The following is a 21,529-nucleotide window of genomic DNA, read 5'->3' on the forward strand; positions in this document are numbered from 1 at the left end:
AAAAAAAAACAACCCTCAAAGAAAAGAACAATGTCATGAAAAATGGTGGTGTTTCTGATGTGTCTGTAACCAAGCCCGAGGCAGCCCTGCACTGGTGATCTCTCAGGGCTGTGATGTGCGTCGTCTCCAAGGTCTCTGGGTTGTTTTCTTTATTATTATTTATTTTTCCCTTTATCCTAGTGATAGGGGAGGGTGGGGTGCCCCGTCCATATCCCCTTGTCCCTCCCCAGGATGGGAGCTGGGGACTTCGGGGAATGCCAGGGGTGCTTTGGGGTACTAAGGGATCCCCAGTGCCCCTCCATGTCTTTGTGTCCCTTCCCAGGATTGTGGGGAAGCACTTTGGAGGGCTCCCACAGAGATTTTTGGGAGGGTTTGGGATGTTTTTGGGGTACTGACGCCCTTCGTGCCCTCCCCAGGGAACTCTCAATGCCTTCCCGCCATGTCCTCTTGTCGCTTCCCAGGATGGGTGTCGGGGACTTTGCGGCGGGGGGTGTTTGGCCGGGTGTGGAGAGCAAGGACGGGTTGCGGAGTTGTGGGCGGCGGCCGGAGCGGCTCCGGGGGGCGGCACGGCGGGGGGAGGCGGGCCCGGGAGTGGCCGCGGCCCATCCCGCCCACCCCGCGGCCCCTCAGAGACCGCGCGGCCAATGGCGCGCTCGGGCACGGCGCCGCCCCTCCCGCGCCTCGCGAGATCTGTGCCCGCCACAACCCTAGCGGGGACTACATCTCCCGGCGGCCCCAAGGGGCGGGCTCGACAGCCAATGAAACGCGGGAATCCAGGGTGGGTGGGGCTGGCCGGGGCCAATCAGGTGCAGGCAGCGGAAGCGGCGGAAGCGGCGCTCGGCAGCGGCGGCGACGCGGGGCGACCGGGCTCAGGGACCGGCGCACGGCACCGCCCCGGGCACAGGTACTGCCGCAGCCGGCGCACGGCATCACCCAGATCTGCGGGCCGGGGGTGGCTCCGAGGAAGGGCTGCGGGTAGGGGGCGGCGGCCGCTGCTTCAGAGCGCGACGGCGGCAAGGGCGGGTTACGAGCCTCCGGCAGGCGGAAGCGCCGCAGAGCGGGTATCGCAAAGGGACGGCGGCAGGACAGGACAGAGCGGCGCGGCCCGGCCCGGCCCGAGGCGGTGGGGCCGTCGCGCTGCCGGGCACATCCGGGCCCTGCGGCTCATCGCGGCGGCGCGGCGGGGCGGGGCGCGCAGGGCGGGCTCTGATTGGCCGGCGCCGCCCCACCGCCATTGGCCGGGCGCCGCGCGAACCCGCCCGCGCGGGCGCGCCGGGGTGGGTGGGGCCGCGGGGCCGCGCCCGGAGAGCGGGAGGGAGGGAGGGAGGACGGGGACGGCGGCGCCGGGCCGAGCGTGTCGCGACATAACGGCCCCGCCGCCACCCCGCAGGTGACATGAGCTCGCAGCAGTTCCCCCGTTCGGGCGCGCCTCCCGCCTCCCTGGGACCAGCACCGCCGCCCATCCCCACCAGCGGCTCCGCCGGGATTATCGCCCCCGCCGCCACAGGTAAGCGCGATCCCGGCCCCGCGTCTGTCGGCTTCAGGGGCGGGGAGCGATCCCGGTCACCCCGCCCCGTCCATCACTCTTTTCCGCCTCGGGCGGGAGGGGCGAGGCGGCCCCGGCGGCAGCAGAGCTGGGAGCTGCCGCGGTTCCTCGTGGGGAGAACCCCGGGGGAGTCAGGACGGCTGGTGGCCCTGGCCAGCGCCGGCAGAACGGGGATGCGCCTTTGCATCCGAGTGCCCGTGCACAGCTGTCTGTCCCGCTCAGCTCGGTTGCTCTGTGTTCTTAGCAGAAGTGACGAGCGGACATAGGGATTTCCATCTCATGGAGCTGGAAATGGGGTGGGAGCAGTTGGGCAGCTCCTGCTGTCCCTACCACGGTGACAGGCTTTCAGAAGTGACTGGGGGAGCAGCTTCATTTTCAGGAGGGTTTATACTTGTTTTTCAGCTTGATATTCAGATACATATTGCATTAAATGCAGAGTTTTTCATGCTGTTTGATGTGGGACTTAATGGCAATTACTTAGATAATTAAATATTTTTCACATGAAAGAAAAGTAAGTCAATCTTGTTTAAAGAAGCTATTTAGGTGGACTTCTCAGAGTTGACCCCAGGTTGCCCATGGCCATCAGTTCTGAGGGGAACAGACAGCGGCAGTGCCAGAGTTCCCAGTGTTTTCATTACTGGAATATGTTTACTTATCAGAGAGAACTTCTTTAATTTAGATATTACTGACATCTCATGTCTGACCTAGCGGGTGACTAAAGCGAACTTGTTAACAATTCTTACCTTTTATTTTTCACTAGTGAGTGAGGAATCTAGTCGTGAGCCAGAAGTTGCTCCCAGAGAGCACATGGGCCCCAGTGGCTCCATCCAGCCTCGTGAGGAGAAGCAGGAGCCCGTGGTGGTCCGGCCGTACCCACAGGTCCAGATGCTGACACAGCACCACCCTGTCCAGTCTGGTGCCCCAGTGACAGTGACAGCACCACCAGCACATTTGACTCCAGCTGTGCCACTTTCTTTTTCAGATGGACTTATGAAGGTAATGAGAGGATTCATCAGGGAAAAAGTACAATCTGTATGAGTTGGTGTTGAGAAAAAGTAAATTACACCAAAAGCTTCCCTGCTTTTGTTCCTAAAGCTTTCCTTGCATGCTTCTGCTAGCTGTGCAGTGCCTTGTGGGTTTGGCTGTTCCAATTGATACACTGAGGACTTGCTAGTATTTCAGCATTATTTTTGAGGGGGGTGTATTTTGTTTATCTTTGAGGAGAACGGTGATTTCAAGCAGTTTCTGAAGTCTTCCATTTTCTCTGCAGGATATAAAATTAACTGTTAATATCTAGTGTATGTAGGACAATACCATAGCCCTAGCAGACTCCACTGATGACTCATGCTAGAACCTGCATATTTTCAGGACAAAATACACCCTTGCTTTGTTTGGAATAATCAAATGTTCAGTAGCTTTCCTCTCCAGATATTTAGCCATAGTTGCATAAACTTTATCCTCAGGCTTTGACCCCACAGAATGATTGCTGCTTCAACACTGAGCTCTCATTTGAAGTTGCCAATGTTTCTTTTTTCCATTTCTTGTAGCCTCCCTTGAAGCCCACCATGCCCAGCCGGCCCATTGCTCCTGCTCCACCCTCCACTCTCTCAGCTCCCACAAAGGTCCCTGGGCAAGTGACTGTGACCATGGAAAGCAACATACCACAGGCTCCAACAATTCCTGTGGCAACTATCAGTGGGCAACAGGTCTGGTTTTTGGTGGCTTTTCTGTTCCATCTCACTGCATGATCAGATCAATACAAGTAGAGCTGAGGTGGGCTTTTGCAGCAGGAGGGAAGGTAAAGAGAGCAGGTTTCCCTATTCAGTGCTACTGGTTGTTGGATCAGTGCTGCTTGGGCCATTAAACTTCAGGCTCAGTTATCACTGCCTCTTTGCAAAGCTGCAGATTTGTTGAGAATCATCCAGCTGAGATGGCACAGCCAGGCTGGGATGACAGAGCCATACCCAAAAGCTGGGTCTTTCCTTAAAGCTTCTGCTGTGTCAGTGTCACTTGGAGAATCTCTGCTGTAGAGAAACTGCTGGGATTCTTTGTTACAGTGTTCTTCAGCTTCCTTGGGAGGAGACCTGAAGAGACTAGTGAACAGTTCATGGGTTTGCACTGTGTTCTTATTGAACTAGGAGTGACAAAATTTGAGGGAGCCTGTGTAGATAATGCTTTTGAAATTTTTTTTCTCCTCTAACTTGACTGCAGAATCAGTACTGTTGACTTGAAAATAGTTTGTCAGAACACTCATTACTAAAACTCTCAGGGATTTGATAAAATGCCTTTAGGTGGACTTGAGTTAGTCCTGCTAAAGATGTGCAGCAATTTTAGTGGATTTATCTTAAATTAATATTCCCAGGAAATCTGGAATTATTAAAAAAAAAATAGATTTTGTTCTAGCATTTGCCAGGTTTCCACCATTCTTTCAACTTTATTGGAGAGGTGGTATCAAACTATCCCCCTAATGTCATCAATGCTAGAAGGGCCAGCTGTGTGGTTGTTTGTGGGTAGCTGCTGAGCAACTGTCATCCAAGTACCAACCACAAAACAGACCAGTGAAACAGAGAAGTGTTTACATCAGGCTCTGTAACTTTATCCTGTACAAACACCTGCCTCTTTCTCCACTCAGCTTTTAATGCATGCAGCCTTAGTGCACCAAGTATTTCTCAAAAATCTCTTTTCTGTCTCTGAGGCTGGGATATGGTAATTCTGTGGCCACTAATTTTTGTAATCACAGCTGACTTGTTTTGTTCTTGAACTCTGCAGGGACATCCCAGTAACTTGCATCATATCATGGCCACCAACGTGCAGATGTCCATCATCAGGAGTAGTGCTCCTGGGCCTCCACTGCACATTGGAGCTTCTCATCTGCCCCGAGGTAAGGATCCAGCTGTGCTGTCCCTGCCTTCTCTTCACAGTCTCCCACACCTCTGAAACTCTCCTCACTGCTAATGCAGCTATTTCTTCAGATGTTAAAACTGGTAGCAGGAGTGAGTGACTGCTGGCCTTTTAAGAATTATGTTGCCTTCAGCCATTTAGGGGAAGGACCATGTGACTGTTTAAAATGCTGGCAGATACTGACATGTCATTTATTCTAATTCTTTGGTGTTAATATAGTCAGTGCTTTCAAGAAAAAAATATCCACTGGTAGAGACTCACCTGCCCTGCAAAATGTCATGTACATTCTGGGTAGCAAGTATTGCTCACCTGTGGCAGGGGCACGTGGGCAGTTGTGAGCCACATTCTTTTATCACAGGACCACTCATGCACTCTTATGCATGCTAGCACGTCATATTTTGTGCATTTGCATTTACCCCTGAGTTAAATGCTGGTGATAACTACAGGCTCTTGTTTCCCAGGATTTTGGATGCTACAGCTTGTAAAACAGGAGATCAGCCCCTCAATGCTCAGTGCAGGCTGTCAGATTTCTGACTGCAGCTTTGCTTTAGAAGTCTTATGGATTAGGTTTACAGTTCAGCTTTAAATTAATTTGAATTCTAAGTACCATTTGATAGTTTTATTTCCTTTTATGCTCAGTGTTATTTGCTCACTCAAGAAAAGGAAATTGGTGTGAGCAAAAACATAATCTTCTTTGGAGCAGGTGGAAGGACTGTGGAGGTTTAGCTGTAGCTGTAGCAGTGTTGTTCACCTGTTTCTGAGGGGACAGCTGCCACAGACTCTCAGTATACATTTTCTTTTTTCCCTGCTCTTTTTATCTGGGTTTGAATATTAACTTCTAAGGTAGTAATTTCAATGGAGGACATGTACAGAAGGTATGCAATCCAGTCCATCAACTCATTGCAAGGCTATTTGCCTGCTACTGTGATTTATTATGATCAGGAGTTAGCAGGTAGGAGACAAATTAATCAGTTGAAGGTTTAAATGGAGTGGTTTTGGTCTTGTTTTTATGGGGAAGGCATAGCTTTTGGTTTTGTTTTGTGTGGTGTTTCCTTGTTCTTTTGGTTTCTTTCTTTTGCAAGTGTATTTTTCTTCTGAACTTCATCAGTTGCAGGGAGATCATTGCTGGTATCAGGTGACCTATTTACACATTGGCCCAGTAATCAAACTGAATTATTTCTACTGACTTCCATAGCTTGGAGTAAGAAAACATGGGATTTGCAATACCAGGCTATTACAGGGGAATAAGAAATACCTCTAAAGCAATTTAATTTAAAATAATACTTACCCCTCCACCCTTGTTCTTGTAAACCTTATGTATATTTGTTGAAAGCCTCATTTTTACATCAACATCACATGAACTGACCTGAATATGAAAAATATGAAATGCACTAGAACTGAAACACCGGGTGATGTCAGGGTCTGTCTGTGGTTGTGATGGAGCTGTTGGGTGCACAGAATTTTAACACCCTTGCTTTTTTCCCCAGGTGCAGCAGCTGCTGCAGTGATGTCCAGTTCTAAAGTAACCACAGTCCTGAGGCCAGCCTCGCAGTTGCCAAACGCAGCCGCAGCCCAGCCAGCAGTTCAGCACATCATTCACCAGCCAATCCAGGCAGGTAGCAGCCAGGCAGCTCCAAACGCTTCCTGGCACTTAACCTGTAATGTGTAACCTCTCAGTGCCTGTTCACTGGGCTTAAACTACTGTCAGCTGTCTTCCAGGTCTATTTTCCATATTTCCTTCATACACTTGGTGGGTTTTAATCTGTCTCCAAAGTGCTTAGAAACTGGGAAGACAATTTTATTTGGACGCTCAAGTTTTCTTCAAATCTGAAAAGTCCAGTATAATATGCTGGTGTTGATTTATTGTTCAATATATGAATTGATGTAGATTTTTTTGAAATCTCACTATAATATGCTTCTGTATATCTTGGCTTTTATATGTGTATAAAAAGAAGATTGTAGATCTTGTCTGCCTAGCAGTGCTAGTGTTCAGCCCTAGGATAGAGGGTTAAACATCTTCACACTGTGCTTTCAGTTAGGATCCCAGTCACCTCTGACTTCATGTGTACAGGAATTTCTTTTCATTCTGAAGGGAGCTGACCTTTGAGTTTTTTCCTAAAGACCTTCAAGAGATCCAGTCTTGTTAACTTTGTTTCTTACTGGTTCCAGTACTGTATATGTTTTGAAAACCAGGACAGTTCTTCTTAGGAGCTTGCAAATCAATTCAGAAAGATTGGAAATGTCTCAAAATGCCAAAACTTAGTGACGAGGTGCAGGGAGGCCAGTGTTAATCAAGTCATTCCTGTTCTCTAAACAGCATAATTTCCTTTCTGAATATTCTCTGTTTGATGTGGTTTTTTTTTTTGTTTTGTTTGTTTGTTTGTTTGTTTGTTTTTATAGTCTCGTCCTCCTGTGACAAGTTCAAGCACTATTCCTCCTGCAGTGGTGGCAACTGTCTCGGCCACGAGAGCTCAGTCCCCTGTCATAACCACAACAGCAGCACATGCCACAGAGTCAACCCTCAGGTAAAACCTACAGAAACTCTGTATTTGACAGAAATTGCAGCAAGGGGAAATGTTAATCAGCCAGAGCTGATAATCCTCTACTTGTGAGATGATATAAAACCAAAATAGTAATGCTTGCAGAGTGCAAATCCTTGCAGTTCTGTGAATGAAAATGGGTATAAGCAGGAACTACTGCTCTGTGTTATGAGAAGGAAAGGCCTTAATGAATGACTCCCTGGACAGCAGAGTTTGTGTTGCAAGAACTTGTGGGTATTTGGTCTATATTTTTTACAAAGACACGGTGAAAAGTGATGCATGAATGCTGAAATTAAGTTCCCTTTATGAACTGGTAAGAGCTATGATAAGACTGCCGTCCTGGCTGGGTTCATAGGGCAGATGAGGACACAACAGTGTAGCTCAAATTCCTTATGTTGCTTTGCCATGTGATTGACAGCAGTGCTGCTGTCACTGGGGAGGAGACTGAGGCCTGATGTGTGTCCCTGTGTTGTGTCTTTCATATTCTGTATCCACATGGTTATCTTGATGATTACTTTGCTTCCTCCCCAGTCGCCCCACGCTGTCCATCCAGCAGCACCCGCCTTCTGCTGCCATCAGCATCCAGCGGCCGGCGCAGCCGCGGGACACGGCCACGCGGATCACGCTGCCCTCACACCCAGCCATAGGCGCACAGAAACCACAGCTCCACACCATGGCTCAGGTAAACTGCAAGCAGCAGAAAACCTTCTTGCTGCTTCTTGAGATCTCTTTTGTTTATAGCTTGCAGGATGATTAAATTTTGGAGTAGTTAGTATGAGTTAGAAATTAATGATCTGTATGGTCAGTGCAAGATGATTCCATACTAAGTGTAGATTTTAAATGTAGTAGTCTTCTAACTTTGGGAATTTCTTTTCATAGAAAACCATTTTCAGTACTGGTACTCCAGTGGCAGCAGCAACTGTGGCACCTATTTTGGCAACGAATACAATTGCTTCAGCAACCACATCTGGTGAGTATTCATAATGCTGTTGTGTGAGCATCATTGTGAGGGGTGGGGTTTCTTGCTTTTTGTTGTCTTTCTTTGAATTTAGAACCCAATAATTCTTGAGCAAGTATTTTTCCATTGTAAAGACTGCATTTGGAGGTGCATGAGCCAGCTTCAGGAGAGAAATTACTGAGTTCTTCAGGGAGGTTGTCTGGTTTGGGGGTTTTGCCCTCTTTAGGATGTAGATAGCTGGCATGGTAGTGCTCCAAAGAAAGATCTCCTATTAAGTTTGGTTTTTTTCCTTCAGGTTCTGTATCTCACACCCAAGCGCCTACAAGCACCATTGTTACCATGACAATGCCCTCACATTCTTCCCATGCTACAGCTGTCACGACCTCAAACATCCCAGTTGGTGAGTGATTTCAGTTCTCAGAAAAGTCTGTAACTGATGCTTCAATATTTCTCTGTATGCTGGAAGTGTTTGTGCATGTTAGCAAATTAAGGAGGGAAAGAAAATCAGTTCAAGCTGGGAGAAACCAAATAACAGGTCTGCTGTTCTAAGTTCTTTTAATAGCAGGAAGAAATAAATGTTCTAGGAGGACCAGGTCATAAAATGGTTAATTTACTTTCTCTGTTGAATTTTTGTACAAACTTTGGCCTTTTGGCATTTCAAGATCTGCGCTGGATACTCTACAAGTTTTAACTACTTGGTGATAGACTATGGCTTTCATAGTTGAGTTTCTAAGTTACTTCATGTGCTTCTTGAGGTATTAGGTGTAGCCTAGCTGGATTTGATTAGTGTGTTCACTTGAATGTAAAACACAAAGGCCTAAAGGCGGGAACTTTATTTGCCTGGATGTGGAATATGTTGCCTGAGATGTTTCCTACAGAACTGCATAAGTTTCCTTTTGTTCATCTGTTTTTCTGCTGACCTCCTTGTTCTTTGGAAATCTTGTAATCTCTTCTCCAACCATAAATTTCCAAAGAGTGAAATTTTATCTCATACATCTGTGTTTCCTGTAAAGCTTTTGTATGTGTTTTCTTCCTTTTTGTGGCCTCTGTCCACAGACACTTGTCTGCCTTGGTCTCATTTCCCTTGATCTCTGCTTTCAAAACTCACAAAACTTATTCTTGACATCAGAATGGTTTGGGCTGATACTAAAAGAAATTAACTTAATCTGAGCACTGAAGTGACTTTGTTAGCAAGTACAATTTATATAAGTACTACGAATATCCATCCATTCTGATATAAATTGATGAGAAATGCTTTGTTCTCCTTTTACATTTGGCCTATTGTGGATAGGACATAATCTGTGGATGGGGTGGGTTGTTCTGGGTTGAGAGGGCAGGGAGTAGTGTTGGTTGTTTTATTTGACAAGGTTATTGATCTTGCCTTTGCAGTGTTTACTAGCCTTTCCTTTGACTGTCAAGTGATGACATGTTTGTCTTTGTGCAGCTAAAGTGGTTCCCCAGCAAATCACACACACTTCTCCCCGGATCCAATCTGATTACACGGCAGAGAGGAGTAACCTCATACCTCTGTCCAGCCACCGAGCATCTCCAAACCCAGTAGCCATGGAAACCAGAAATGACAACAGGTAGGCACAGAACTAACAGCTCTACCAATGAGAGCATGTGTGAGTAGGGTTTGAGTGCCCTGCTGCTTTTCTACATTCTGCTGTGGTGGAAATAACGTTGTAAAACCTGGGTGGGGGGAGAAAATGGGATTTGGTAGTTTTGAATCAGTTATGATAGTTGAGGTAACTGATAGCTTATGACAGATGAGATTGGAAAGCACAGGGAGTGCTAAAGGGCAGGGGTTGAAGGTTACCTGTTGAATTTGTGTAACACTTGCTCTCTTTGATGCCTGTAGGCAGTCGGTGCCTGTCCAGTTCCAGTATTTCTTACCTACCTACCCCCCCTCTGCCTACCCTCTGACTGCCCACACCTACACCCCCATCACCAGCTCCGTGTCCACCATCCGCCAGTATCCAGGTAAGCCCAGCTTGGGCAGGCAGCCTCGGGTGCTTTGTTGAGCTTTTAGCTTATGGATGTGCTTTAGTGATGGAAGGAACTAAAAGGATTTGGTCTTGGCTCTGCCAATTAGTCACAAAATGATTTGGGAAAACTTGTGGATAAGGGGTGCTGAACTACTTCAGAGCCACTAAACCCAGCTAATAGCATTTTTCTCAGGAGTTTCATGTTTGATATCCCACGGGTTGTGTGTCTATAAGTAAAAGTTTTGAGCCTACAAGTCAAAACAGTTTGGCTCCTCCAAACCAAGCCAGCTCTTAGATGCATCTTCATTCCCTGGTGTTCTGATAAGGTCTTCTAATATCTTTTCACGTAAATGTACATTTTGAAGAGAAACCTGAACCAAAAAGGGGAAAAACTAATTTGCATTGCACACTTCCATTAGTGCTCTGTTTAGAAAAATGGAGCAATTAATGTATTTGAAGAGTCACAGTAATTTGCAGTCAAAAAAATGATGCACAACCCAAACTTATCTCATTCTGTGACAAAATTTGGAACATTTTTACCTTACCAAGTCATTCAGGGCTGTTCTCTATAATGTGATAATTTCCTCTATCCAGACTGCAAGAACATGCATGATGTGGATTTTCATGGCATATCTGTGCTGGCAGCATGTTACCTGTGAGCAGTACAGAGGAAATTCAGAAGGACTGTGAGGTGGCAAAGTCCATTTGTCGAACAGGGAAGTGTAGAATCATAGGGTTCTTTAGGTTGAGAAAGACCTTTAAGATCATCAAATCTAACCATTAATCCAGCACTCCTAAAGCCACCCCTAAACCATTTTCTCAAGCAACACATCCACACATCTTTTAAACACTGCCAGGGATGGGAACTCCACCACTTCCCTGAGCAGCCTGTGCCAAGGCTTAACAACCCTTTATGTGAAGAATTTTTTCCTAATATCCAATCTAAACCTTCCCTGACAGAACATAATTGCAGACAGTCAAGGGTTCCAGTTCTTGAGGTGTGGTGGGGTGGTGATAGGCTAGTGGTCATTTGTATAAATGCAGAGGTACATTCTCTGTGGGGAGCTTATTGACAGAGACATTTCACTTGTTAAATTGACTTGAAGAATCCTTGAAGGTATTAATTATGGCAGCTGGTGGTGGCAACTTAAAGCAGAGCATTCAGGGTATGAGGAGGGAGGTACACCTATGCTGAGCACAGCTGGGTGAGGGTACAGAGGACACACAGAGGAGACTTTTTAAAAGATTACTGAGATAAGCAGAGTTAATGCAGAATTTTGGAGGAAGAATGTTGGCTCCAAATGCTGGTTGTGTTTTACTTAGTATCCTAAAAGGATTTTGTTGGATAGAAAGTTTTGCAGCAACAGTGTTTTAAGAAAGAGAATAAATGTGCCACACTTGATACAGAGCCATTTTCAGGGACCTGGTTTCAGTTTTTGACGCCTGTTTTTAGTGTCTTGTCAGCACAAGAACTTGATGGAAATCCTGTGACAATGATAAAACCAGCTTGTTCTGCACTGTTAGCAAGCAAGGCCATTGTTGGCAAGTTCACACTTGTATTCTGTGTGTGGTTGCAGAAATCCTGGTGCAGCTCTGCAGAGCCTGGAAATCTGGAGATGCAGGGTCTGCAAGTGGTCCAACAGTATTATTTAAGTGCTGCATGGGAGAACTGTAATACATTGTATAGCGGATCTGAAAACATGGAATCAGTTGTTTAGAGCTGTGAATTGATTTAAATGAATTGAGCTACTTAGAGAAGGTGTATTGTTTGGAACAGTACTCTGCCACTAAAAGATAATTGCGTTCATTTGAGCTGTGGGATCCAGCCTATAACTGTGAGCCCTGTTCTGATGCCAGATTAGGTTGTGTTCAACTTCAGAGTTGAGTCAGCTTCAGAGCACAATAAATTACTTAGGTTTCTGGTTACTTTTAATCTATTTTTTAAGCAGTAAAAAATGCCAGGTGTTGGTACTTACAAGCACTGTAAAATACAATAGTGAGCAAAAATAGAGCACAGCATTCTGAGACTGAAATTTGAGTCTACCTAAAAGCACAGTTAAACTGATCTTTTCTCTCTTACTGCAATTTGAAATAGAAAATGAAATTAAAATCAACAGTAATGTTTAATTCCTTTGGCAGACAATCTTCTCTACTCTCATATTTACTACTGCAACAAGCAGACTGGCAAATTAATTTTTCAAAGCAAAAAAAATTCTTTGAAAAGTTAGTATTTGAGTAAGAGGTGGTAAGGGAAGCTGAGGTTACCTGCTGGTGAGGTGTCTGTGTTGCTCCCAGTTTCAGCCCAGGCACCCAACTCGGCCATCACAGCTCAGACCGGTGTCGGAGTGGCCTCCACTGTGCACCTGAACCCCATGCAGCTGATGACAGTCGATGCATCTCACGCCCGGCACATCCAGGGCATCCAGCCCGCCCCCATCAGTGCCCAGGGCATCCAGCCCGCCCCCATCAGTGCCCAGGGCATCCAGCCAGCGCCCATTGGAACCCAGGGACTGCACCCTGCTGCACCCATGGGCACGCAGGGGCTGCAGCCAGCACCCATCGGTGCCCAGCAACCACCGGGCGACACCAAGACCTCAGGTAAGAACAACCAGCCAAGCCCTCATTTTCAGAGTGAGGCAGAGCAGCTGAGCTGCTGTCCTGCACGTTCAGCTCTGACTGATGGTGTTGTTACAGTCCCTGCAGTCCAGAGGTGGACACTGAATACATGCATGCACATATTCTCCCAGCAAATACCTGTTGCCCATTTCTGAACTGATTTATTTTTAAAGCGTGCTAAGTGGAGCATATGGGTAGCCTTGGATGGGTTACTTCAGTGGAAAAGACTGGTGGTGTCTGACCTTAAACAAAAGCCTTCAATATGGCCTTGTAGGAAAAATAATTTATGAGTGAGCAATGTTTGCCAGCTGTGCATTAGATCCCAGGAGCAATTAGAATATAGCCAGGTACCTTCTGCTGTTGATAACCTGATCTTGAGCTGTGACAGAAATCATCTTTCAGTATAAATGATTGGTCTGATGAGGCCCTACCAACTTACTGGAGGAATGGGATATGGCATCCAAGAGAATATGCTTGCATACTGCAAGTTGCATAGCTGGCAGGCGCTGCACAGTGACTTCCTGGCTGTCCTCATGCTCTACATCCCTCATTTGGCCAAACGGGCTCTGGCAGAAGGTCAAAATGCAAACACAGCTGATGTAGCTAATGTACAACTGGCATGTGTTGCCACGTGGGCTCTACCAGTAGTGCTGCTCTGTTGACCCAATTGTGTTGGTGATCTCCCTAGTGATTTCTGCCTTTTCTTTGCCTTCTGGATTATTTCCCTAGAAGCGATTGTTAGGCAGGAAGTAGTTTCTGTATTCGCTGTAGAAGGTTCAGTGATCAGCTTGCTCGAGGCAAAGGTACTGCTTACAAAAGAGTCTGGAATACTACAGTTAAAGACTGAGGGACTCAGAGAGTGGACAAAATACACTCTGCAGACACCTGCTTTGTCATCACATTCCATTAAGTAACTGCTGCTTTCCTCTGTCTCTTTTCAACTCTGCTGTGTCCATGTCCATCCTTCCCAGCAGTAGTCTTGGCAGATGGAGCCACCATTGTAGCCAATCCTATTAGCAACACATTCAACACTGCTTCTGCAGCAACTACAGTTGTGCAAACCCACAACCAGAGTGCCAGTGCCAGTGCTCCAGCCCAGGGCTCCTCCCCACGCCCGAGCATCCTTCGCAAGAAGCCAGCCACGGATGGGTGAGTAGAGCTGAAGGTGACACGTGGGTGACACTTCCGTGCAATCCAGCCCAGCCAAATGGAATCATTTTAGTGGAGATAAGGAAGACTCTAGCAGATTATAGTCAGCAATGGTTGCAAGTAACCTGCTGATCAGTGAAACGGTTCTTCTCTTCCCCCAGGGTAGGATAAAGTTTTCTGCAGTGTCAGTAATAAAATGAGAAGAAGGACAGTATGTCTTCTAGATCTTGAAAGTGACCTTTTGAGGGAAAGTGGATTTGAGGCTTTCTTGCTTAGTGTGATAAGAAGAAAGAGTTCATAGTCTACTAAAATTAGAATTGGGTGCTTTGTCTTCATTGCTTTTCTTGGAAGAATATGTGGATGAGTGGAAATTAGTACCCTGCTGTGAAATTTGATTAGGAAAAAGGGAGGGAGTAACTTAAAATATTTTATGTTGCCTGTCTATTTTTAAATGCCTTAATAAAGAGGCAAGAGATAACTTTAGAATTAACAGTGCATTTCCTCCCAACTAGCAACTGAGAACGTTTGGAACTAATGTGTCCTGTGAATTACAATTGCGTATTTTTTATGTGGGTGGAAACTTTTTTAAGGCAGAGAAGCTGCAGGCTGTAAAACTGAAAGAGAAATTAAAGAGTCAGATAGATCACTAAAGACTGTTTCCATTTGAGAGGTTGATTATTTTGGACAGCAGTTTGACTTTCAGTCATACAGGAGACTAAATAGTCTCTAAAATACCTTAATTGGCCTTGTCATCCTAATATCCACACTCAGGTCTTGAGGTGCTGGAGTCAGGCTCTGGCAGTCAGGTCCAGCTAAAGGGAGCAGGTGCCCATCTGAGCACTGTTTAGTTCCAGATGATTTGCTCAGTCTTGAAGCCAGAGTGCTGGACAGCAGCATGGCCAGACCCCTTTGTGCACTGCTGAATCCTGGCACTTGCAGCAAAGAGTTCTCACTGACGAGATGGAAGTAAGGCTGACGTTCTTGGAGAAGCCCTAAATTGTGTGAGACTAGGCCAGAGCAACTAATCTTTTCTTTAAAAAGAAAATAAAATGCCTAATTTGAAAAGTAAAATGAGACTCTTTGTGTAGAAAATTGGTTACACTGAGGACAGAGAGCAGTGCTACAGCCATAACTCCTGTCCTGGTTTGTGTAAGAGAGCTGATTTCTTTGCGCTCAGGGGTGTTTGTCTTTGCACCAGGGAGGTGGGAATCCTAGATCTGTCTGTCTCTTTCAGGCTGGCAGTCCGGAAAAGCTTAATTCCCCCCCAGCCACCTGAAGTGGCCAGCACACGTGTGGAGAGCACCATGCGAAGCACGTCTGGATCACCAAGGCCTGCTGGGTAAGACTTCAGGAAACAGCCAACTGCAGCATAATAGTTTCATTATATTAGTTTGAGTTCTGTTCTTTGGCTGTTGGAGCATTTTTCCTTCTTTTGGGAAACAATTTATTTTGAATTTGTGACAAACAGCCTCAACAAGTTCTGCTGTTTGTGAAGCTGAGGAAATTACCTGCAAAAGCTGTGGTGATGAGCTTTCACAGAAACAAAAATCCTCTGCTATTGTAATGGGAGATAGGCCTCAAAATGTTTTTCTATAGTACTTGAAAATTGATGCTTAGGAAAGGTAAATGCAACTTCTGCCCTGCTTCACTTGAGTTCAGAGGCCTTACAATTTGTTGTTTTATTACTGTAAGCCACAGTGGGAGCTCCTGCAGAGGATGGGGCCAGTACAGTTTTGGGCAAAAGTTCCTTTTGGCTGCATTGTAAAACTGTTTGATCCTTTTACAAGTATTTTGAAGTTACCTGGAATTAGTCATGAGATTTGTTTGTCACAGTGAATGGAAAAAAGTAGTATCTGTAATCAATACAAAGGATTAGAAAGTGAGAGAAGGAGGAAATATAACTGAGATTAAGCCTTCTTCTGTTCTTAAACACTTAACTGAGCCAGGTGGGTGTACAGGAAGAACTGGATAGCCTGACTCCAGTTTGGCTCCTTCCTTTAGTGCTGGGTGCATACAACCAAGATACAGTTCCCCTCACTTTGCTTTGCTTCTATTTGTGCTGCAGTGGCAAGCCAAAGCCTGAAATCCACGTGTCCATGGCCACCCCAGTGCCTGTGTCTATGGAGGCGGTGTGTAACCAAGGTGGTGAGCAGCCCACCATCACAGTGCCCCCAACCTCCCAGCAGCCCCCCTCTGCCATTCCGACGATCATCGCCGCCGCCAGTCCCACCTCCCAGCCTGCAGCAGCACTGTCTGCCATTCCAGGAGCTGTTCCAGCTGCTCCACCAACTTCCACCACCATCGTGGCAGCACCTGCTCCTCCATCCACCATGAGTGGGGCCCTGTCAGCAGTGCTGGGCCCTGTAGTACCAGAGATCAAAATCAAAGAGGAAATGGAGCCCATGGACATCATGCGACCGGTATCTGGTAGGTGGCTGGGAATCATCAGGTTGCTTTTTTTGTTTTTGAAACAGCAGAGGAATTAAGAGGATTTCAACATTTTCATCTTGAAAATGAAAGGACATCTATTCCATGGTAGCACAGAGTACCAGAGTTCCCATATGCTTCATAAAGATCTTTTTTGCTTTCTCCTAATCTGCCATGAAATCACTAGTTATTGTGGCTGCTTTGTACATGTTCAAATGATCCAGCTCCAAAGAGTCTGTGTGAATTTCTTGCCTAAAATGTACATGCTCAGCAGTGGTCCCAACATACTGTGGAACAGCTCAGTTAAATTCAGTTTGTTTACACATCCTACTGTCCAGTGGCCTTTCTTGTATGTGAGGAACTTGTGGCCAAAGTAGGACTTCCTAGGGCCCTCATGTGATTCATGCGTATTTTTCTCTAGAACTTTTCAAAATGTTCATTATATTGCCTTACTTATCCAGCTTGGCCACAGTTGCTATCAAATGGCACGGTCAGTAAATTCAGATCCTTACAGATCTTATTGGGCACTATATAGTGGCAGAGTGATAGGAATTTATCCCATGTTCATGGGTTTTCAGAGTTCAGGTTTAGCTGTTGGTTTTATCACTCTCCTTGAAGCTGTGTGTTGTCCTGTGAGAAAGCAACTCCTTGCTGCAGATGTGTCTGAAGCATGGGCAGATAGCATTAAGCTCTTTGGGGTTCTTCTGTCTCTTCCTGGTATTTGTGGCAAATTTGTCAAGAGATCCCATCCCAGAAGTGTTGTGCTGCAGCCTTGGTCATGGCTGATTGTCCCTTCAAGTTCAGGGTGCGTTCCCTCAGACTGCCTGCCACACTGCTGCCAGCTGCACAGGTGTGCTGGTTGGTGCAGTGACCTGCTGAGCAGTGCTGAAGGCTTGGCAGTACAAGCAGACTCCTGCAAGAAGTGTCCTGCAGTCCTGCTTTGATTCCATCTGACTGTTATCAGGAGAGAGTAGGGATTTGCTTACTGTGACAGTGGCCTGTGCTGGTGTACATACTGAGGGGTTTTTTTTACAGTAACACAGATGTTAGCAAGACATTTTTGTAACATTAAACTAACATAAGCTTCAAATATGAAGCAACTAAGGGACAATTGGCTCTGCTCTCATTCTTCATGTATATAAGACACTAAAGACTTTAGCCTACAGGCTTGTGCTAATAATTTCTGCTAGCTTAATATCTGGCCTGTTGGTACATGCCACACTCCTCACAGAAACAGAAGATACAGTGTTCAATCAATGTGTTATCTTTCCACTGCTGATGGTGTGGGTTCTTCTCTTTCCTTCCTCTCAGCAGTCCCTCCTTTGACTACAAGTACTGTGTCTCCATCTTTGGCGCTGCTGGCCAACAATCTTTCCATGCCTCCAAGCGATTTGCCACCTGGTGCCTCACCCAGAAAGAAACCCCGTAAGCAGCAGCATGTCATCTCCACAGAGGAAGGGGACATGATGGAAACAAACAGCACTGATGATGAGAAATCCACTGCCAAAAGTTTGCTGGTGAAGGCAGAGAAGCGAAAGTCCCCTCCAAAGGAATATATAGGTAATGACATCTCTGATGTCTTTGTTCTTACTCAGGGGTCTGTATTCTCTCTTCTGTTTGTTTCTCAGAGAAGGTGCTCTGTCACATTCCTACTTCCTAAATAGGAGTAATAGATAATCCAAGTATCTGTTCCTCAGCACTTTATCTATAGGGCTGGGAAAATGTCAGGGAAAATGAATTTTCTCAACACAGATTCTGTGTGAAGTGGCACTTACTGATCTGCTTCTGGAGTTCTTGTGGGTGCCAACCTGCTTTTACTCCTCAATAATAATGTGGTTCTGGATCCTTTTGTAGATGAGGAAGGTGTAAGGTACGTCCCTGTGCGTCCCAGGCCGCCGATCACGCTGCTCCGTCATTACCGCAACCCCTGGAAAGCTGCGTACCACCACTTCCAGAGATACAGCGACGTCCGCGTCAAAGGTCAGTCTCTGCACGGAGCAGAAGGGAGGAGAAGGAGGCTACACAGAATTAGCTGTAGTTTTATAAATGAAAAAATGGAGTGGTTATTGATAGATCTGCTTATGTGCAGTGATTAGAAACTTGCTCACAAAAGGTATCCTCATAAAAGCAGTGTGCTGTGGTGACAGGCTCCAGCTGAGTTTTCTCATTTGCCACCTAACACTTGCCAGTTTAATCACAAACATTCTGCATTTAGTGTAACTAGTCTTGTCAAGTAACAAATGAGCTTTTAAAGAAGACTTTTTTACCTAATACAAGGAAAACAGAGATCACATACTGTCTTCCAGACATTTAGCGAGCATTTTAGAATTTTTAAGCAGACTGGCTTTTCACAACTGTGGAAGTACACCTAAGAGAGAGTAGAAGTAGTACAAGATGGACCACTTACTTGTTTGTGCCAGGTGTTGGAAACATTGAGCACTGTGTTCTTTAAATGAGAAAAGAATGGGTTATGATATAATCTTTCTGAAAGTACAGATAACCTGTTAATCAGAGCAGCAGTCAGGTACATGGCAGATGGGAAGTCACTTTCCTGTCTGAATCAAAATGTTGCTCATTGTAATTTATTAGGATGTCCATTGAGCAGAACTTGGGTTGTTGTTGTTTGAGAGGAGAGGCGTGGCCAACTCCTGAAATTTGAGTATTGTATTCTTGTGTTTCCTGGTGACAGAAGAGAAGAAGGCCATGCTGCAAGAGATTGCCAATCAGAAGGGTGTGTCCTGTCGTGCACAAGGGTGGAAGGTCCATCTCTGTGCAGCGCAGCTACTACAGCTGGTAGGTGCATGGGGCTTGGAGTTTCCTGCAACATGGGGGTACATGAAGCTGTGTAAGACAGGAAGACTTTCTTACAAACTCAGTACATCGGGATACCCTAAAGGAGCTGGTGTGTAGAGCCCAAAGGGAGTGGGACATGCTTTCCCCTTTCTCAGGAATGTGGCATAAGTGGCTTGGAAACTTGGAGTGTTGGTTTTGATCCAGACATAAGAGCTGATGTATTTTGTACAGATGATCAAAACTGGCAACTCCCTCCTGCTGATGCACAGGTCTGAAGAAGCGTCTGTTTGGGATGGTGCGGCTGATCTGAGGAGGCAGCACTGATCCACATTCCTGGATGCTTCTGTTTCAGGTTGGGGGTGAGGTAGGTGCTCTGCATTTTAGCACCAAACTCCCCAAAACCTCTGCATTCCTGGAATAGTATTGTGAGCAGTAGGGGAAGCAGTTGTGGTAGGATCCATGTTTCTTCAGAAGAGGAGCAATCCCGTAAATAGGAGATGTTAAAAGGAATGATAGTGCCACATTTTGTCAGAGGCTCCATCTTCTGAATCACTGACAAGAGCAGCTGAGAGGGGACTGGATTATCACTGTTTCTGTTTAGCTTTAACATGGGCAAGTGTTTGCCAGCTTGGCAGTGACCCTTCTCATGAAGGGCTGATGTCTTTTAGACAAACCTGGAGCACGATGTGTATGAGAGACTGACTGCCCTGCAGGAGGGACTCATTCCTAAGAAAAAGGCAGCAACTGATGACGACTTGCATCGAATCAATGAACTGATACAGGTGGGTCCTGTGTCCTCCCAACCCAAAAACACACCCTTAGTTACAACACATCCTACTGCTGTTAGTAAAAGCTAAAGCTGACCTAAAAGACCCCATGTGGGTTCACTTCCTGTGTCATCACTTACAGGGGGCACAAGGAGGGAAATGGAAATGCACTGCTTAGAGCAGGCATCCTGCAGTTAATGACAAGTGTTTCCTTTCAGGGGAATATGCAGAGGTGTAAACTCGTGATGGATCAAATCAATGAGGCTCGAGACTCCATGCTAAAGGTCTTGGATCACAAGGATCGTGTTTTGAAGCTTCTAAACAAGAATGGAACTGTCAAGAAAGTGTCCAAATTGAAGCGAAAGGAGAAGGTTTGAACGCAGATTAATGACTTTGGAAATGGAGAACGTGTACAGAACGGAGCTGAACCTTTTTGTAGTTTGGGTTTATTTTTAAGCAGAGCATCGGAATAAAAAAGGATGAGTTTAGGGAACAGATGGACACGTGAAGCCTGGTGACCTGAAGGGATTGTCCTTGATCTTGTCATAATGAACAAAGATTTCTCTCAGGCTCATCCCTTTTTTAAGTCTTTCCAGTCCCACTGTTTAACTCCTGATGTGTCAGGTATGGACGCAGCTGTAAGGCAGGAGGTTGTGCAGGGGACTCCAGGAGGCTGACATAACAGCTATGGACCCAGACAGCAGCCAAGCTTCCAGCAGTGGAAATGGCACCTCTTTCAGTTACTCCATTCAGTTCTCATTCTGACCTTCCAGTGTCTAAAGCAGCCTTCTTACACCAGTGCCACCGCACTAGGGGATCTGCCACAAAGAATCTCCAACAACTCAGAAGTCCTAGCTGTCAAGATTAAAAAAAAAAAAAAAAAAAGGAAAAAAAAAAAGGAAAAAAAATAAAAGGGGGGAGGGGGGAAATAATTTCAAAGTGATATTGTAGTGTCTGTGTCTGTGTTGGTGCTCTGGGATACTTGTGTCGAGGTACCTCTCGCAACAGAGGTGCTATAGCTGGTGTAATGTTAATTGTACGTACAACATACATCCTAAAAACATGAATAAAGGAATTGGAGGGTTTTGTATGTGAGAAGTTTGCGTACCTTTGTACCAGTGAAACTCTTCAAGCTATAAACTTGAAAGTGAAGCTTTGGAAGAAGCCTGAGGGAAGAAGAAAGAGCAACCAGCCAGCGCCCTGTGCTGTGGAGGGTGAGTAATGCAGTTCCTAGTTCAGGTCCTAAAGATGAAATGTGGATTATCCCCCATGCGCTTGTGCATTTAACCTTAATATTTCAGAAAAAATGCTAAATCAGTTCATTTTTGGTCTCCTCAGCCAGGAACTTAAGTGTTATGAACTAACTCTGTTAAGAATATGTTCTTTTCCTCATACAGTTATAGTGCTGTTATCTTGCCTTTATTCAGAACTGAGCTCTTTCTTAGATTTAAAATATAGTATTTAATTCTTATTTTCTGATTTTTATAGTTAGAGAAGTAAGTAGAATATCCATATTCACATGGTTTCTGTGTTTTTCATACAAACCAAGTTTATTTCAGCTTTGGATGGTAATCTTTCATATTAGCTTGATTTTGCTTGTTCAAATGAAACCACTTCCATTGTAGGATACAATTCTAATAGAATGATATTGTAACATCGATATTAGGAAAGTTACAGTAGTTGTGTGTGTATGTTGAAATTAAAAGCAGAGGTAAGACCAGAAAAGGAGGGAATTAAATTACTGTTATCACCTCACATTTCTTGTGGTTCAGGAACAGAACATGCACAACTGGTCAAGTATTTGTTTGATGTTGTCAGGGTAATAAATCATCTCGCCAACACTC

General features: G+C 45.6%; 1 protein-coding gene across 6 annotated transcripts; it reads left to right on the plus strand.

The window, feature by feature from the left end:
* The first annotated feature begins 796 nt into the window (after nt 1-796).
* On the plus strand, nt 797-20,775 carry SAP130 (Sin3A associated protein 130). Of its 6 annotated transcripts, XR_009278088.1 has the most exons (22): nt 797-904; nt 1,391-1,507; nt 2,307-2,542; nt 3,094-3,252; nt 4,316-4,427; nt 5,935-6,059; nt 6,848-6,972; nt 7,519-7,669; nt 7,867-7,957; nt 8,241-8,345; nt 9,390-9,531; nt 9,807-9,928; nt 12,229-12,531; nt 13,521-13,698; nt 14,933-15,037; nt 15,764-16,125; nt 17,437-17,685; nt 17,980-18,105; nt 18,815-18,918; nt 19,150-19,282; nt 19,587-19,700; nt 19,904-19,925. XR_009278088.1 is itself a non-coding variant. In XM_058843603.1 (21 exons), the coding sequence occupies exons 2-21, from the start codon at nt 1,396-1,398 to the stop codon at nt 20,060-20,062; spliced, it is 3,180 nt and encodes a 1,059-aa protein (XP_058699586.1). In that variant the 5' UTR covers nt 797-904; nt 1,391-1,395; the 3' UTR covers nt 20,063-20,775. The 6 variants fall into 6 exon arrangements, 5 of the variants coding, with proteins under 5 accessions (XP_058699586.1, XP_058699590.1, XP_058699588.1 ...); XM_058843603.1 differs by lacking the exon at nt 19,150-19,282 and having other exon boundaries at nt 19,904-20,775; XM_058843607.1 differs by lacking the exon at nt 19,150-19,282 and having other exon boundaries at nt 17,440-17,685; nt 19,904-20,775.
* The last annotated feature ends 754 nt before the right edge of the window (nt 20,776-21,529 follow it).

Source organism: Poecile atricapillus, chromosome 8, assembly GCF_030490865.1.
Source record: "Poecile atricapillus isolate bPoeAtr1 chromosome 8, bPoeAtr1.hap1, whole genome shotgun sequence".
Classification (NCBI taxonomy): Eukaryota; Metazoa; Chordata; class Aves; order Passeriformes; family Paridae; genus Poecile; species Poecile atricapillus.